This window comes from Salvelinus fontinalis, chromosome 5, assembly GCF_029448725.1.
Source record: "Salvelinus fontinalis isolate EN_2023a chromosome 5, ASM2944872v1, whole genome shotgun sequence".
Lineage (NCBI taxonomy): Eukaryota > Metazoa > Chordata > Actinopteri > Salmoniformes > Salmonidae > Salvelinus > Salvelinus fontinalis.
The window spans coordinates 1,808,102-1,823,540 of NC_074669.1; the positions used below are offsets into that span (position 1 = coordinate 1,808,102).

A 15,439-nucleotide genomic window follows, 5' to 3' on the forward strand; every position below is an offset into this window, starting at 1 on the left:
GGGAGAGAGAGAAGGGGGAGAGAGAGAAGGGGGGAGAGAGAGAGACGGGGGAGAGACAGAGAGAGGGGGGGAGAGACAGAGAGAGGGGGGGAGAGACGGGGAGAGACAGAGAGGGGGGGAGAGAGACAGAGAGAGGGGGGGAGAGACGGAGAGAGAGAGAGAGACATAGAGAGGGGGGGAGGGGGAGAGACAGAGAGAGGGGGAGGGGGAGAGACAGCGACAGAGGGGGGAGAGACAGCGACAGAGGGGGGAGAGACAGCGACAGGGGGGGGAGAGACAGCGACAGAGGGGGGAGAGACAGCGACAGAGGGGGGAGAGATGGGGGAGGGGGGAGAGAGAGAGACAGAGACAGAGAGAGGGGGAGAGACAGAGAGAGAGGGGGAGAGAGAGAGAGAGAGGGGGGAGAGACAGAGAGAGAGGGGGAGAGACAGAGAGAGAGGGGGAGAGACAGAGAGAGAGGGGGAGAGTCAGAGAGAGAGGGGGAGAGACAGAGAGAGAGGGAGGGGGAGAGAGAGAGAGAGGGAGGGGGAGAGAGAGAGAGAGAGGGGGGAGAGAGAGGGGGGAGAGAGAGGGGGGAGAGAGGGAGAGAGAGAGAGAGAGAGAGAGGGGGGGAGATAGAGAGAGGGGGAGAGAGAGAGAGGGGGGGGAGAGAGAAAGAGAGAGGGGGGAGAGGCGGAGAGAGAGAGAGGGGAAGAGACGGAGAGAGGGGGGGAGAGAGAGAGGGCGGGGGGGACATAGAGAGGGGGGAGAGATACATATATATTTGATTTTTATTTTTCGATATGTATACTTTGACAATGTAAGTAATAATAAACTTGCCATGTCAATAAAGTCAATTGAATTGAATTGAGAGAGAGAGAGAGAGAGAGAGAGAGAGAGAGAGAATGTGTGTGTGTGAATGGAAATATTCTTTGAAAAGGCAAGACTTCTATGTCAATGGTATTGTGCTGAGTCCTCAATTATCTCTCTCTTCTGTGAGTCAATCTTCAGGACAATATTTCTATGTGATTGATGGAGGCAGATACCAATACAGGTGTGTTTACGCTGTAGACTCCAGCATTCCCTTCACGTGCCTTTTGATCAATTCTCACGCAACCACTATTCCCTTTCAGTCGGTCAACACAGCTATGGGGTGAGCCCTCTACTGGAGAACGTTAGAATCACGCCTGACAAGGCCAATGAACACCGTGCCTCACCGGAAGCTGTGCCACTTAAGGAGAGTGTGTTCATGCCATTCCCCTAGTCCAGTCCATGGTACGTACAGGTTTCCTTGGCAAACGTGTGGATTTCTTATGGTGTCCTCTCACGGGTGCCCGTATCTCGGCTGGGTTATGGGACCTGGGGATGAATTGAGGATCAAATGTCTTGTCTGTCCGGGTTGAGGCATGGTGCCCTAGCTTAACCCGGTTTCCTGTGCGCTCTGTCGCCGGCTGAGGGGAAGAAGACTTGAAGGCTGAGGGTGCCTGCCTCTGCCTCGGTCAAGCACCGATTACCTCTCTTCCTGGACTTGGTGGACGATCCGGTCTTATGTGGACGGGGATCAGGCTAAACAGCGCTACGTAGTGTGCTAGCCAGGTTAGCTGACGCGTCAAGGCGAACTAGCTAGCATACTGCCACTGGTGATTTCTGGCCTCCCAAGGTGGAATTGTTTGTGTATCTCTCTCTCGTTTAGCATACGTAGCATTAAGTCGCTTGGTTATTCTAAACGGACCGTGCTGTGGTCAGCGAGATTCTCGAGACCTAAGGAAGACGGAAACACAAGTTTTCTTCGGGCTAGCTATGTGCTGGCAGCAGGCTTGGTGCTAACCCGCGTGGAGACCTGACATCTCTCAGGAGTCACACCCCGATGTCACAGGAAGGCCAAAAAGATCATCAAGGACAACAACCACCCGAGCCACTGCCAGTTCACACCGCTATCATCCAGAAGGCGAGGTCAGTACAGGTGCATCAAAGCTGGGACCGAGAGACTGAAAAACAGCTTCCATCTCAAGGCCATCAGACTGTTAAAACTTCTTCTCAATAGGGGGTGCTGTTTGCACTTTGTAATAATTTCGTTCCCAAATTAAACTGCCTCGTACTCAATTCTTGCTCGTACAATATGCATATTATTATTACTATTGGATAGAAAACACTCTCTAGTTTCTAAAACCGTTTGATTTATATCTGTGAGTAAAACAGAAATGGACTTAGAGCAATTTTCCTATGAGGATGTGAGAATGCTGAAATCTGCTTGCTGTTCTGAGATCTGTTTATAAATCTGCCTGTCTTCTATTGGTTGAGATGCACTGCATACGTCTTCCCCTGGGTGTCAGCGAATAGTGAGAATTGAAATGGAGTTGCTAGGCAGAACTGAGAGGTTATAAATGGCCTGGGAACGTAGGGTCCGGTCTTTGTTCACTTCGCTCTGACGCAGGAAGGACCTCTGGCTGTGGCTCTAGTTCGCTCCGGTTATAGGCCTTAGATATATCCGGCTCTGTTTTTATTCGTTATAGGTGTTAAAGACATCATAATGTTGTTATATTAAACTGAGTTATATCAGTTTATATCGGTATATTGCGATTTTCGGATATTTATTTGTCCTGCGTTTTAGTGAGTCGGACACGTCTTTGCCACATGGCTAATGTTTACTGCTAATTCGAACGTTGAAGAGGACAATCTACAACCAAGCAACGATTATTTTGGACAAAGGACACCTTGCCCAAGATTCTGATGGGAGCTCATCAAAAATAAAGAAGTATTTATGATGTTAATTCGTTGTTCTGTTGAAAAATGTAGAGCAGATATTCTGCCAATAATCTAGGTGCGGTCTCGCTTTAACGCACGCTGTATGTTGTAGTAACGTTAATTTTAAAAATCTAACACAGCGATTGCATTTAAGAACTAATGTTTCTTTCATTTGCTGTCCAACCTGTATTTTTTAGTCAAGTTTATGATTAGTTATCGATTAGATTAGGTGCCTCTCCCAAGATTTCTCCCGACATATTGTTGGCAGCTTGGCTACTTTTCTCATTGTATAACCACGATTTGTGCCGCTAAATATGCACATTTTCGAACAAACTCTATATGTATTGTGTAATATGATGTTATAGGACTGTCATCTGAAGAAGTTTTGAGAAGGTTAATCAAAAATATCTTTTGCTGGTTTATTCGCTATCGCTAACGTGCATGATCAATGCTGTTGTGTGGTTGGCTATTGTAGTAAGCTAATATAATGCTATATTGTGTTTTCGCTGTAAAACACTTAAAAAATCTGAAATATTGGCTGGATTCACAAGATCTTTGTCTTTCATTTGCTGTAAGCTGTGTATTTTTCAGAAATGTTTTATGATGAATATTTAGGTAATTCACGTTGCTCTCTGTAGTTATTCTAGTCGCTTTGGTGAGAGTTGTGATGGTGGCTGCAATGGTAAACTATGATTTATACCTGAAATATGCACATTTTTCTAACAAAACATATGCTATACAATAAATATGTTATCAGACTGTCATCTGATGAAGTTGTTTCTTGGTTAATGGCTATTTATATCTTTATTTGGTCGATTTTGTGATAGCTACTGATCCAGTAAAAAAATGGTAGAGTAAAAAAAGTTGTGTCTTTTGCTAACGTGGTTAGCTAATAGATTTACATATTGTGTCTTCCCTGTAAAACATTTTAAAAATCAGAAATGATGGCTGGATTCACAAGATGTGTATCTTTCATCTGGTGTCTTGGACTTGTGATTTAATGATATTTAGATGCTAGTATTTACTTGTGACGCTATGCTAGGCTATGCTAGTCAGCTTTTTTACTGATGGGGGGTGCTCCCGGATCCGGGATTGGGAGGAACTAGAAGTTAAACAGCCACCACTAACATTGTCTATGCCGTTCGGCCATCGTTCATTCAAATATTTATATGTACATATTCTTATTCATTCCTTTATACTTGTGTGTGTATAAGGTAGTTGTTGTGAAATTGTTAGATATTCCTGCACGGTCAGAACTAGAAGCACAAGCATCGGTTCGTGTAGAGATCATTCACCTTTTAGTCGGAGACTCGTGGCATCTCCCGTTGCTACAGGGACCCGTTGTCCAAGGTGTACGGGCAGGTCTGGTACCCTCGGCAGGACATTTGGGTCATGTGATCATGCCTGTCCTACAGCTTTTCACATCCTCCTTTCTCTTCTGAGGAGCAGCGGAGGTTGCGTGTCCCTGTGTGTCCGGTACGAGCTTAACCATGTACATTGAGCGGACCAGGTGTGTCCGGTACGAGCTTAACCATGTACATTGAGCAGACCAGGTGTGTCCGTTTGTGTGACCAACTTTTTTGTCTATTTTGCTAATCCGGCTCGTGGTAGAGAGCTTTCTAAGCAGTCTCTCTCTAAGCAGTCTCTCTCCACCTCTGGCCTGCTCGCCTCCCTACCACTGAGGAAGTACAGTTCCCGCTCAGCCCAGTCAAAACTGTTCGCTGCTCTGGCACCCCAATGGTGGAACAAACTCCCTCACGACGCCAGGTCAGCGGAGTCAATCACCACCTTCCGGAGACACCTGAAACCCCACCTCTTTAAGGAATACCTAGGATAGGATAAAGCAATCCTTCTGACACCCCCCCCCCCCCCCTTAAAAGATTTAGATGCACTGTTGTAAAGTGGCTGTTCCACTGGATGTCATAAGGTGAATGCACCAATTTGTAAGTCGCTCTGGATAAGAGCGTCTGCTAAATGACTTAAATGTAAATGTAAGCAGTCTCTCTCTCTAAGCAGTATCTCTCTCTAAGCAGTCTCTCTCTAAGCAGTCTCTCTCTCTAAGCAGTATCTCTCTCTAAGCAGTCTCTCTCTCTAAGCAGTATCTCTCTCTAAGCAGTATCTCTCTCTAAGCAGTCTCTCTCTCTAAGCAGTCTCTCTCTAATCAGTCTCTCTCTAAGCAGTCTCTCTCTAAGCAGTCTCTCTCTCTAAACAGTCTCTCTCTCTAAACAGTCTCTCTCTCTAAGCAGTCTCTCTCTCTAAGCAGTCTCTCTCTCTAAGCAGTCTCTCTCTAAACAGTCTCTTTCTAAACAGTCTCTCTCTCTAAGCAGTCTCTCTCTAAGCAGTCTCTCTCTCTAAGCAGTCTCTCTCTAAGCAGTCTCTCTCTCTAAGCAGTCTCTCTCTAAACAGTCTCTCTCTCTAAGCAGTCTCTCTCTAAGCAGTCTCTCTCTAAGCAGTCTCTCTCTAAACAGTCTCTCTCTCTAAGCAGTCTCTCTCTAAGCAGTCTCTCTCTAAGCAGTCTCTCTAATCAGTCTCTCTCTAAGCAGTCTCTCTCTAAGTAGTCTCTCTCTAATCAGTCTCTCTCTAATCAGTCTCTCTCTAATCAGTCTCTCTCTAATCAGTCTCTCTCTAAGCAGTCTCTCTCTAAGCAGTCTCTCTCTCTAAGCAGTCTCTCTCTCTAAACAGTCTCTCTCTAAACAGTCTCTCTCTCTAAGCAGTCTCTCTCTCTAAGCAGTCTCTCTCTCTAAGCAGTCTCTCTCTCTAAGCAGTCTCTCTCTCTAAGCAGTCTCTCTCTCTAAGCAGTCTCTCTCTCTAAGCAGTCTCTCTCTCTAAGCAGTCTCTCTCTCTAAGCAGTCTCTCTCTCTAAGCAGTCTCTCTCTCTAAGCAGTCTCTCTCTCTAAGCAGTCTCTCTCTAAACAGTCTCTCTCTAAACAGTCTCTCTCTAAGCAGTCTCTCTCTAAGCAGTCTCTCTCTAAGCAGTCTCTCTCTCTAAACAGTCTCTCTCTAAGCAGTCTCTCTCTAATCAGTCTCTCTCTAATCAGTCTCTCTCCTAGCAGTCTCTCTCCTAGCAGTCTCTCTCTAAGCAGTCTCTCTCTCTAAACAGTCTCTCTCTAAACAGTCTCTCTCTCTAAGCAGTCTCTCTCTAAGCAGTCTCTCTCTAAGCAGTCTCTCTCTCTAAGCAGTCTCTCTCTCTAAGCAGTCTCTCTCTCTAAGCAGTCTCTCTCTCTAAGCAGTATCTTTCTCTAAGCAGTCTCTCTCTAAGCAGTCTCTCTCTCTAAGCAGTCTCTCTCTCTCTAAGCAGTCTCTCTCTAAACAGTCTCTCTCTAAGCAGTCTCTCTCTAAGCAGTCTCTCTCTCTAAGCAGTATCTCTCTCTAAGCAGTCTCTCTCTCTAAGCAGTATCTCTCTCTAAGCAGTATCTCTCTCTAAGCAGTCTCTCTCTCTAAGCAGTCTCTCTCTAATCAGTCTCTCTCTAAGCAGTCTCTCTCTAAGCAGTCTCTCTCTCTAAACAGTCTCTCTCTCTAAACAGTCTCTCTCTCTAAGCAGTCTCTCTCTCTAAGCAGTCTCTCTCTCTAAGCAGTCTCTCTCTAAACAGTCTCTTTCTAAACAGTCTCTCTCTCTAAGCAGTCTCTCTCTAAGCAGTCTCTCTCTCTAAGCAGTCTCTCTCTAAGCAGTCTCTCTCTCTAAGCAGTCTCTCTCTAAACAGTCTCTCTCTCTAAGCAGTCTCTCTCTAAGCAGTCTCTCTCTAAGCAGTCTCTCTCTAAACAGTCTCTCTCTCTAAGCAGTCTCTCTCTAAGCAGTCTCTCTCTAAGCAGTCTCTCTAATCAGTCTCTCTCTAAGCAGTCTCTCTCTAAGTAGTCTCTCTCTAATCAGTCTCTCTCTAATCAGTCTCTCTCTAATCAGTCTCTCTCTAATCAGTCTCTCTCTAATCAGTCTCTCTCTAAGCAGTCTCTCTCTAAGCAGTCTCTCTCTCTAAGCAGTCTCTCTCTCTAAACAGTCTCTCTCTAAACAGTCTCTCTCTCTAAGCAGTCTCTCTCTCTAAGCAGTCTCTCTCTCTAAGCAGTCTCTCTCTCTAAGCAGTCTCTCTCTCTAAGCAGTCTCTCTCTCTAAGCAGTCTCTCTCTCTAAGCAGTCTCTCTCTCTAAGCAGTCTCTCTCTCTAAGCAGTCTCTCTCTCTAAGCAGTCTCTCTCTCTAAGCAGTCTCTCTCTCTAAGCAGTCTCTCTCTCTAAGCAGTCTCTCTCTCTAAGCAGTCTCTCTCTAAACAGTCTCTCTCTAAACAGTCTCTCTCTAAGCAGTCTCTCTCTAAGCAGTCTCTCTCTAAGCAGTCTCTCTCTCTAAACAGTCTCTCTCTAAGCAGTCTCTCTCTAATCAGTCTCTCTCTAATCAGTCTCTCTCCTAGCAGTCTCTCTCCTAGCAGTCTCTCTCTAAGCAGTCTCTCTCTCTAAACAGTCTCTCTCTAAACAGTCTCTCTCTCTAAGCAGTCTCTCTCTAAGCAGTCTCTCTCTAAGCAGTCTCTCTCTCTAAGCAGTCTCTCTCTCTAAGCAGTCTCTCTCTCTAAGCAGTCTCTCTCTCTAAGCAGTATCTCTCTCTAAGCAGTCTCTCTCTAAGCAGTCTCTCTCTCTAAGCAGTATCTCTCTCTAAGCAGTCTCTCTCTCTAAGCAGTATCTCTCTCTAAGCAGTATCTCTCTCTAAGCAGTCTCTCTCTCTAAGCAGTCTCTCTCTCTAAGCAGTCTCTCTCTCTAAGCAGTATCTCTCTCTAAGCAGTCTCTCTCTAAGCAGTCTCTCTCTCTAAGCAGTATCTTTCTAAACAGTCTCTCTCTCTAAGCAGTCTCTCTCTAAGCAGTCTCTCTCTAAGCAGTCTCTCTCTCTAAGCAGTCTCTCTCTAAGCAGTCTCTCTCTCTAAGCAGTGTCTCTCTCTAAACAGTCTCTCTCTCTAAACAGTCTCTCTCTCTAAACAGTCTCTTTCTAAACAGTCTCTCTCTAAGCAGTCTCTCTCTAAGCAGTCTCTCTCTAAGCAGTCTCTCTCTCTCTAAGCAGTCTCTCTCTCTAAGCAGTATCTTTCTAAACAGTCTCTCTCTCTAAGCAGTCTCTCTCTAAGCAGTCTCTCTCTAAGCAGTCTCTCTCTCTAAGCAGTCTCTCTCTAAGCAGTCTCTCTCTCTAAGCAGTCTCTCTCTAAACAGTCTCTCTCTCTAAGCAGTCTCTTTCTAAACAGTCTCTCTCTCTAAGCAGTCTCTCTCTAAGCAGTCTCTCTCTAAGCAGTCTCTCTCTCTAAACAGTCTCTCTCTCTAAACAGTCTCTTTCTAAACAGTATCTCTCTCTAAGCAGTCTCTCTCTCTAAGCAGTCTCTCTCTCTAAGCAGTCTCTCTCTCTAAGCAGTATCTCTCTCTAAGCAGTCTCTCTCTAATCAGTCTCTCTCTCTAAGCAGTCTCTCTCTCTAAGCAGTCTCTCTCTCTAAGCAGTCTCTCTCTCTAAACAGTCTCTCTCTCTAAGCAGTCTCTCTCTAAGCAGTCTCTCTCTCTAAGCAGTCTCTCTCTAAGCAGTCTCTCTCTCTAAGCAGTCTCTCTCTAAACAGTCTCTCTCTCTAAGCAGTCTCTCTCTAAGCAGTCTCTCTCTAAGCAGTCTCTCTCTAAACAGTCTCTCTCTCTAAGCAGTCTCTCTCTAAGCAGTCTCTCTCTAAGCAGTCTCTCTCTAAGCAGTCTCTCTAATCAGTCTCTCTCTAAGCAGTCTCTCTCTAAGTAGTCTCTCTCTAATCAGTCTCTCTCTAATCAGTCTCTCTCTAATCAGTCTCTCTCTAATCAGTCTCTCTCTAATCAGTCTCTCTCTAAGCAGTCTCTCTCTAAGCAGTCTCTCTCTCTAAGCAGTCTCTCTCTCTCTAAGCAGTCTCTCTCTAAACAGTCTCTCTCTAAACAGTCTCTCTCTCTAAGCAGTCTCTCTCTCTAAGCAGTCTCTCTCTCTAAGCAGTCTCTCTCTCTAAGCAGTATCTCTCTCTAAGCAGTCTCTCTCTCTAAGCAGTCTCTCTCTAAACAGTCTCTCTCTAAGCAGTCTCTCTCTCTAAGCAGTCTCTCTCTCTCTAAGCAGTCTCTCTCTCTAAGCAGTCTCTCTCTCTCTAAGCAGTCTCTCTCTCTAAGCAGTCTCTCTCTAAACAGTCTCTCTCTAAGCAGTCTCTCTCTCTCTAAGCAGTATCTCTCTCTAAGCAGTCTCTCTCTCTAAGCAGTCTCTCTCTAAACAGTCTCTCTCTAAACAGTCTCTCTCTCTAAGCAGTCTCTCTCTCTAAGCAGTCTCTCTCTCTAAGCAGTCTCTCTCTCTCTAAGCAGTCTCTCTCTAAACAGTCTCTCTCTAAACAGTCTCTCTCTCTAAGCAGTCTCTCTCTCTAAGCAGTCTCTCTCTCTAAGCAGTCTCTCTCTCTAAGCAGTCTCTCTCTCTCTAAGCAGTCTCTCTCTAAACAGTCTCTCTCTAAACAGTCTCTCTCTCTAAGCAGTCTCTCTCTCTAAGCAGTCTCTCTCTCTAAGCAGTCTCTCTCTCTAAGCAGTCTCTCTCTCTAAGCAGTCTCTCTCTCTAAGCAGTCTCTCTCTCTAAGCAGTCTCTCTCTCTAAGCAGTCTCTCTCTCTAAGCAGTCTCTCTCTCTAAGCAGTCTCTCTCTCTAAGCAGTCTCTCTCTAAACAGTCTCTCTCTAAACAGTCTCTCTCTAAACAGTCTCTCTCTCTAAGCAGTCTCTCTCTAAGCAGTCTCTCTCTAAGCAGTCTCTCTCTAAGCAGTCTCTCTCTCTAAGCAGTCTCTCTCTAAGCAGTCTCTCTCTAAGCAGTCTCTCTCTAATCAGTCTCTCTCTAAGCAGTCTCTCTCTAAGCAGTCTCTCTCTCTAAGCAGTCTCTCTCTAAGCAGTCTCTCTCTCTAAGCAGTCTCTCTCTCTAAGCAGTCTCTCTCTAAACAGTCTCTCTCTAAACAGTCTCTCTCTCTAAGCAGTCTCTCTCTCTAAGCAGTCTCTCTCTCTAATCAGTCTCTCTCTAAACAGTCTCTCTCTCTAAACAGTCTCTCTCTCTAAACAGTCTCTCTCTCTAAGCAGTCTCTCTCTAAGCTGGCTTGTCTCTCTCTAAGCAGTCTCTCTCTCTAAGCTGGCTTGTCTCTCTCTAAGCAGTCTCTCTCTCTAAGCAGTCTCTCTCTAAGCAGTCTCTCTCTAAGCAGTCTCTCTCTAAGCAGTCTCTCTCTAAGCTGGCTTGTCTCTCTCTAATCAGTCTCTCTCTAAGCAGTCTCTCTCTCTAAACAGTCTCTCTCTCTAAACAGTCTCTCTCTAAGCAGTCTCTCTCTAAGCTGGCTTGTCTCTCTCTAAGCAGTCTCTCTCTAAGCAGTCTCTTTCTAAGCAGGCTCTTTCTAAGCAGTCTATCTCTCTGACTGGATTGTGGAGGCTATTTATCTGGCATATGACAGGAATGACCTAGCGGTGTACGTTGTTTAAAAGGTTGCCTGTTGGAGATATTTGTGCTGCGGTGAGTTGACTATTCTTTTGGAGGTTTTATCTCTTAGATGCCAGAGTGCTGTAAGGAGAGAGTGTTTTATCTCTTGGATGCCAGAGTGCTGTAAGGAGAGAGTGTTTTATCTCTTAGATGCCAGAGTGCTGTAAGGAGAAACTGTTTTATCTCTTAGATGCCAGAGTGGTGTAAGGAGAGAGTGTTTTATCTCTTAGATGCCAGAGTGCTGTAAGGAGAGAGTGTTTTATCTCTTAGATGCCAGAGTGCTGTAAGGAGAGAGTGTTTTATCTCTTGGATGCCAGAGTGGTGTAAGGAGAGAGTGTAGCCCCACAGTGTGCTTATGGCTGGGACTGGAGAGGGTCATTAGACAGCGAGCGGATTTACGCCATACACGGGTAACTGTCGGGTTGTAACTCTGGGTGGTCTGTCGCGGGTCGTTTCATTTGGTGTCTACTGGGATCGGCTTTGGGGCTTATGTATTTCATATCCCCATAGCTGTGTTGTGCCGAGCCGACCGACTGAAAGGGAACGTATAGTTATAACTATAACACCTGTTTTGACTCGCGTCGCCCGGTTCTGGAATCGGTGAAGACCGCTACTGAAGGAATGAATCTGTACCTCGGGTTTATCGCCTGTGGAAGGCGGAGCTTCTGGTGAGGCACGGTGTTCATTGGCCTTTTCAGGCGTGATTCTAATGTTCTTCAGTAGAGGGCTTACCCCATAGCTGTGTTGAGCCTTATTTACCTCCTTCAGGGAACATAGTTATAGTCACCACTGTACGTTTCTCCTGCTGTTTTCTCTCCCTGTCTCTCTCTCTCTCTCGGTCTGTCTGTCTGTCTCTCTCTCTCTCTCTCAGTCTGTCTGTCTGTCTCTCTCTCTCACGCTGTCTGTCTGTCTGTCTGTCTCTCTCTCTGTCTGTCTCTCTCTCTCTCTCTCTCTGTCTCTCTCTCTGTCTCTCTCTCTCTGTCTGTCTCTGTCTGTCTCTCTCTTTGTCTCTCTCTCTGTCTGTCTGTCTGTCTCTCTGTCTCTCTGTCTTTCTGTCTCTGTCTGTCTCTGTCTGTCTCTTTCTTTCTTTCTTTCTTTCTTTCTTTCTTTCTTTCTTTAGATTCCCTATTGGTTACATAGAGGTCGTTTTGGTTACACGAAAACCCTACATTTGTGGAAGCCCGTACAGATACCTCTCTCTTGCTCTCTCCTTCTCCTCTCTCTCTCCATCTCTCTCGCCTCTCTCTCTCCTCTCTCTCTCCCCCAGAGACAACCTAGGGGCCCTGGTGTTGGAGATGCTGTTCCACTGGGCCCGGGGTCAGCAGCAGGAGGGTGTTGGGTCACGTCCCGCTGGAGGTCCAGGCCAGCAGGATATTGGTGCAGTGCCCAGGTTGGTAGATGCCATGGTGGAGAGCGGCAGGAGGGACCTGGCTGAGGAGATTAAAGACATAGTGAGGCTTGGAACCCGGAAGTATAATGAGTCACTGAGGAGGGTGGGCCTAGAAGAGGAAGAGAAGAGGCCTTCCACAGACACAGATCCCTCACCGTCACACTGAACCAACTGACAGAGGAAGTATAATGAGTCACTGAGAAGAGTGGGGTTACAGGAAGAGACCAGCTCATCTTCACACTGAGGAAGAGGGGGGTTACAGGAAGAGGAGATGACTGAAGTCAGTAAAACACTGGGGTTTAAAGTAACTGTTTCTATGAAATGTGACCTATAATTAATTACGATATGAGTGAAATAGTCTTCCTTCTAAATAGTTTTATTTAAATATGTTAAAAAGCAACTTTTCTGTGTTGTAATGGTGTGGGCGTATATGGTCATTGAAAATATTCACGTAAGTAGAACGCTGATTGGATATAGCAAGCATTTTTTAAACTTTCTGTTTTTAGATACAAGTTTAAAGTGGGTTTTTTAAAGTGTTTTGTCTCCAATTTATGCTCTGGCCACAAATACGAGTATTGAATAAGTCAACAACATTATTTGGGTATGAGTTAACAGAATATGGACTTTTAAATTTGAGATTTTCACTGGACAGTTACTTGAATCCCATGGAAAGCCTCAGGCCGGACCAACCGGTTCTGCAGTGGAAAGCCTCAGGCCAGACCAACCGGTTCTGCAGTGGAAAGCCTCAGGCCGGACCAACCGGTTCTGCAGTGGAAAGCCTCAGGCCGGACCGACCGGTACTGCAGTGGAAAGCTTTAGGCCGGACCGACCGGTACTGCAGTGGAAAGCTTTAGACCGGACCGACCGGTACCGCAGTGGAAAGCTTTAGGCCAGACCGACCGGTACTGCAGTGGAAAGCCTCAGGCCGGACCGACCGGTACTGCAGTGGAAAGCTTTAGGCCGGACCGACCGGTACCGCAGTGGAAAGCTTTAGGCCGGACCGACCGGTACTGTAGTGGAAAGCCTCAGGCCGGACCGGCCGGACCAACCGGTACTGCAGTGGAAAGCCTCAGGCCGGACCAACCGGTTCTGCAGTAGAAAGCCTCAGGCCAGACCGACCGGTTCTGCAGTGGAAAGCCTCAGGCCGGACCGACCGGTACTGCAGTGGAAAGCCTCAGGCCGGACCGACCGGTTCTGCAGTGGAAAGCCTCAGGCCGGACCAACCGGTTCTGCATTAGAGACATGGACAAACTGAGCTGAGAACATCAGCTGTAGAGAGACATGGACTATTTCAGTTGTTTGTTCCAGCCCTGCTCAGCTGCAGAGATGGTGGCTCCACACTAGGTACAGATGGCCGTCTTACACTTGACTAACTTGAACACCCGCCATGTGTGGTACGGTCTGGATGGTGTGTACCATCACCCAGCCGCCAGCCATTCAGCTGCTCTAATGGAGGCTGTTAGAACTGTAGCACAGAGAGGAAGGAAAACAACACATGCTGCTGACAAGGATGGGGTCAATGTCAATTCCAGTTCATTCAGGAAGCACACTGAAATTATTATTCTCTTTTTAAGTTTTCAATTAGCAAAATGTGGAATTTGAATTTTTGTTTACTTTCTGAATTGACTAGAATTGAAATTAAATTGACACCAAACCTGTTTGTTGGACTGGTGTTTTATTCAAATCCTGGCACCTCTATTGAACAGTGTGTTCTTGACTTGCTGATAAACAGACAGATGAAGGAATGGACTCATCACTCTTGTGTTCTAGTCCTGTTATTTGTGGCATAATTCCTGTCAGATATACAATATACACCTGTTGAAATCACCAGAGGAGGTCTTTGTAAACCTCCTGTTGCCTCTGAGCTGAACTGTGAAGTGATTCATTTGTGATGTTATGAAACAGTGCCTTGCAAAAGTATTCATCCCCCTTAGCATTTTTCCTATTTTGTTGCATTACAACCTGTAATTTAAATGGATTTTTATTTGGATTTCATGTAATGGACATACACAAAATAGTTCAAATTGGTGAAGTGAATTCAAAAAAAGAACTTGTTTAAAAAAAATCTAAATCTAAATGATTAAAAATGGAAAAGTGGTGCCTGCATATGTATTCACCCTCTTTGCTATGAAGCCCCTAAATATGATCTGGTGCAACCAATTACCTTCAGAAGTCACAGAAGCACCATTAAATCCATTATTAACAAATGGAAATAATATGGCACTACAACAAACCTGCCAAGAGATGGCTGCCCACCAAAACTCACGGACCGGACAAGGAAGGCATTAATCAGAGAGGCAACAAAGATAACCCCGGAGGAGCTGCAAAGCTCCACAGTGAAGAGTATCTGTCCATAGGACCACTTTAAGTGGACCACTCCATAGAGCTGGGCTTTACGGAAAAGTGTCCAGAAAAAAGCCATTGCTTGAAGAAAAAAATAAGCAAACACGTTTGGTGTTCGCCAAAAGGCATGTGGGAGACTCCCCAAACATATGGAAGAAAGTACTCTGGTCAGATGAGACTAAAATTGAGCTTTTTGTCCATCAAGGAAAACGCTATGTCTGGCGCAAACCCAACATCTGTCATCACCCCGAGAACCTCATCCCCAGTGAAGCATGGTGGTGGAAGCATCATGCTGTGGGGATGTTTTTCATCAGCACGGACTGGGACACTGGTCGCTCTGGATAAGAGCGTCTGCTAAATGACTTAAATGTAAATGTAATGTAAATGGTCAGAATTGAAGGAATGATGGATGGTGCTAAATATAGGGAAATTCTTGAGGGAAACCTGTTTCAGTATTCCAGAGATTTGAGACTGGGACGGAGGTTCACCTTTCAGCAGGACAATGACCCTAAGCATACTGCTAAAGCAACACTCGAGTGGTTTAAGGGGAAACATTTAAATGTCTTGGAATGGCCTAGTCAAAGCCCATACCTCAATCCAATTGAGAATCTGTGGTATGACTTAAAGATTGCTGTACACCAGCGGAACCCATCCAACTTGAAGGAGCTGGAGCAGCTTTGCCTGGAAGAATGGGCAGAAATCCCAGTGGCTAGATGTGCCAAGCTTATAGAGACATACCCCAAGAGACTTGCAGCTGTAATTGCTGCAAAAGGTGTCTACAAAGTATTGGCTTTGGGGGGGTGAATAGTTATGCACCCTTAAGTTCTGTTTTTCTTGTCTCATTTCTAGTTTGTTTCACAATAAAACATATTTTTCATCTTCAAAGTGGTAGACATGTTGTGTAAATCAAATGATACAAACCCCCCCCCAAAAAAATTGTTTTTATTTTAATTCCAGGTTGTAAGGCAACAAAATAGGAAAAATGCCAAGGGGGGTGAATACTTTCGCAAGTCACTGTATGCCTAAGAGTTGTGTATGAGTTGTGTACGAGATGTGTACGAGATGTGTATGAGTTGTGTACGAGATGTGTATGAGTTGTGTACGAGTTGTGTACGAGATGTGTATGAGTTGTGTACGAGATGTGTACGAGTTGTGTACGAGATGTGTATGAGTTGTGTACGAGATGTGTATGAGTTGTGTACGAGATGTGTTCGAGATGTGTATGAGTTGTGTACGACGTGGTCCCGTGTGGCTCAGTTGGTAGAGCATGGCGCTTGCAACGCCAGGGTTGTGGGTTCATTCCCCACGGGGGGACCAGGATGAATATGTATGAACTTTCCAATTTGTAAGTCGCTCTGGATAAGAGCGTCTGCTAAATGACTTAAATGTAATGTAATGTACGAGATGTGTACGAGATGTGTACGAGATGTGTACGAGATGTGTATGAGTTGTGTACGAGATGTGTATGAGTTGTGTATACCTCTACCTGGTTTATATGTATTTGTACTCACATGTTCTGTAAGTAAACCACGATGATGA

General features: G+C 45.5%; 1 protein-coding gene across 1 annotated transcript in view; it reads left to right on the top strand.

The window, feature by feature from the left end:
- The window catches only part of pidd1 (p53-induced death domain protein 1), a 104,022-nt gene extending 88,583 nt beyond the window's left edge, over window positions 1–15,439 (top strand). Inside the window, exon 16 of the mRNA XM_055924283.1 lies at window positions 11,435–15,439. Coding sequence (XP_055780258.1) covers window positions 11,435–11,723 — 289 coding nt within the window. The 3' untranslated portion in view covers window positions 11,724–15,439. The remainder of the gene's footprint in view (window positions 1–11,434) is intronic.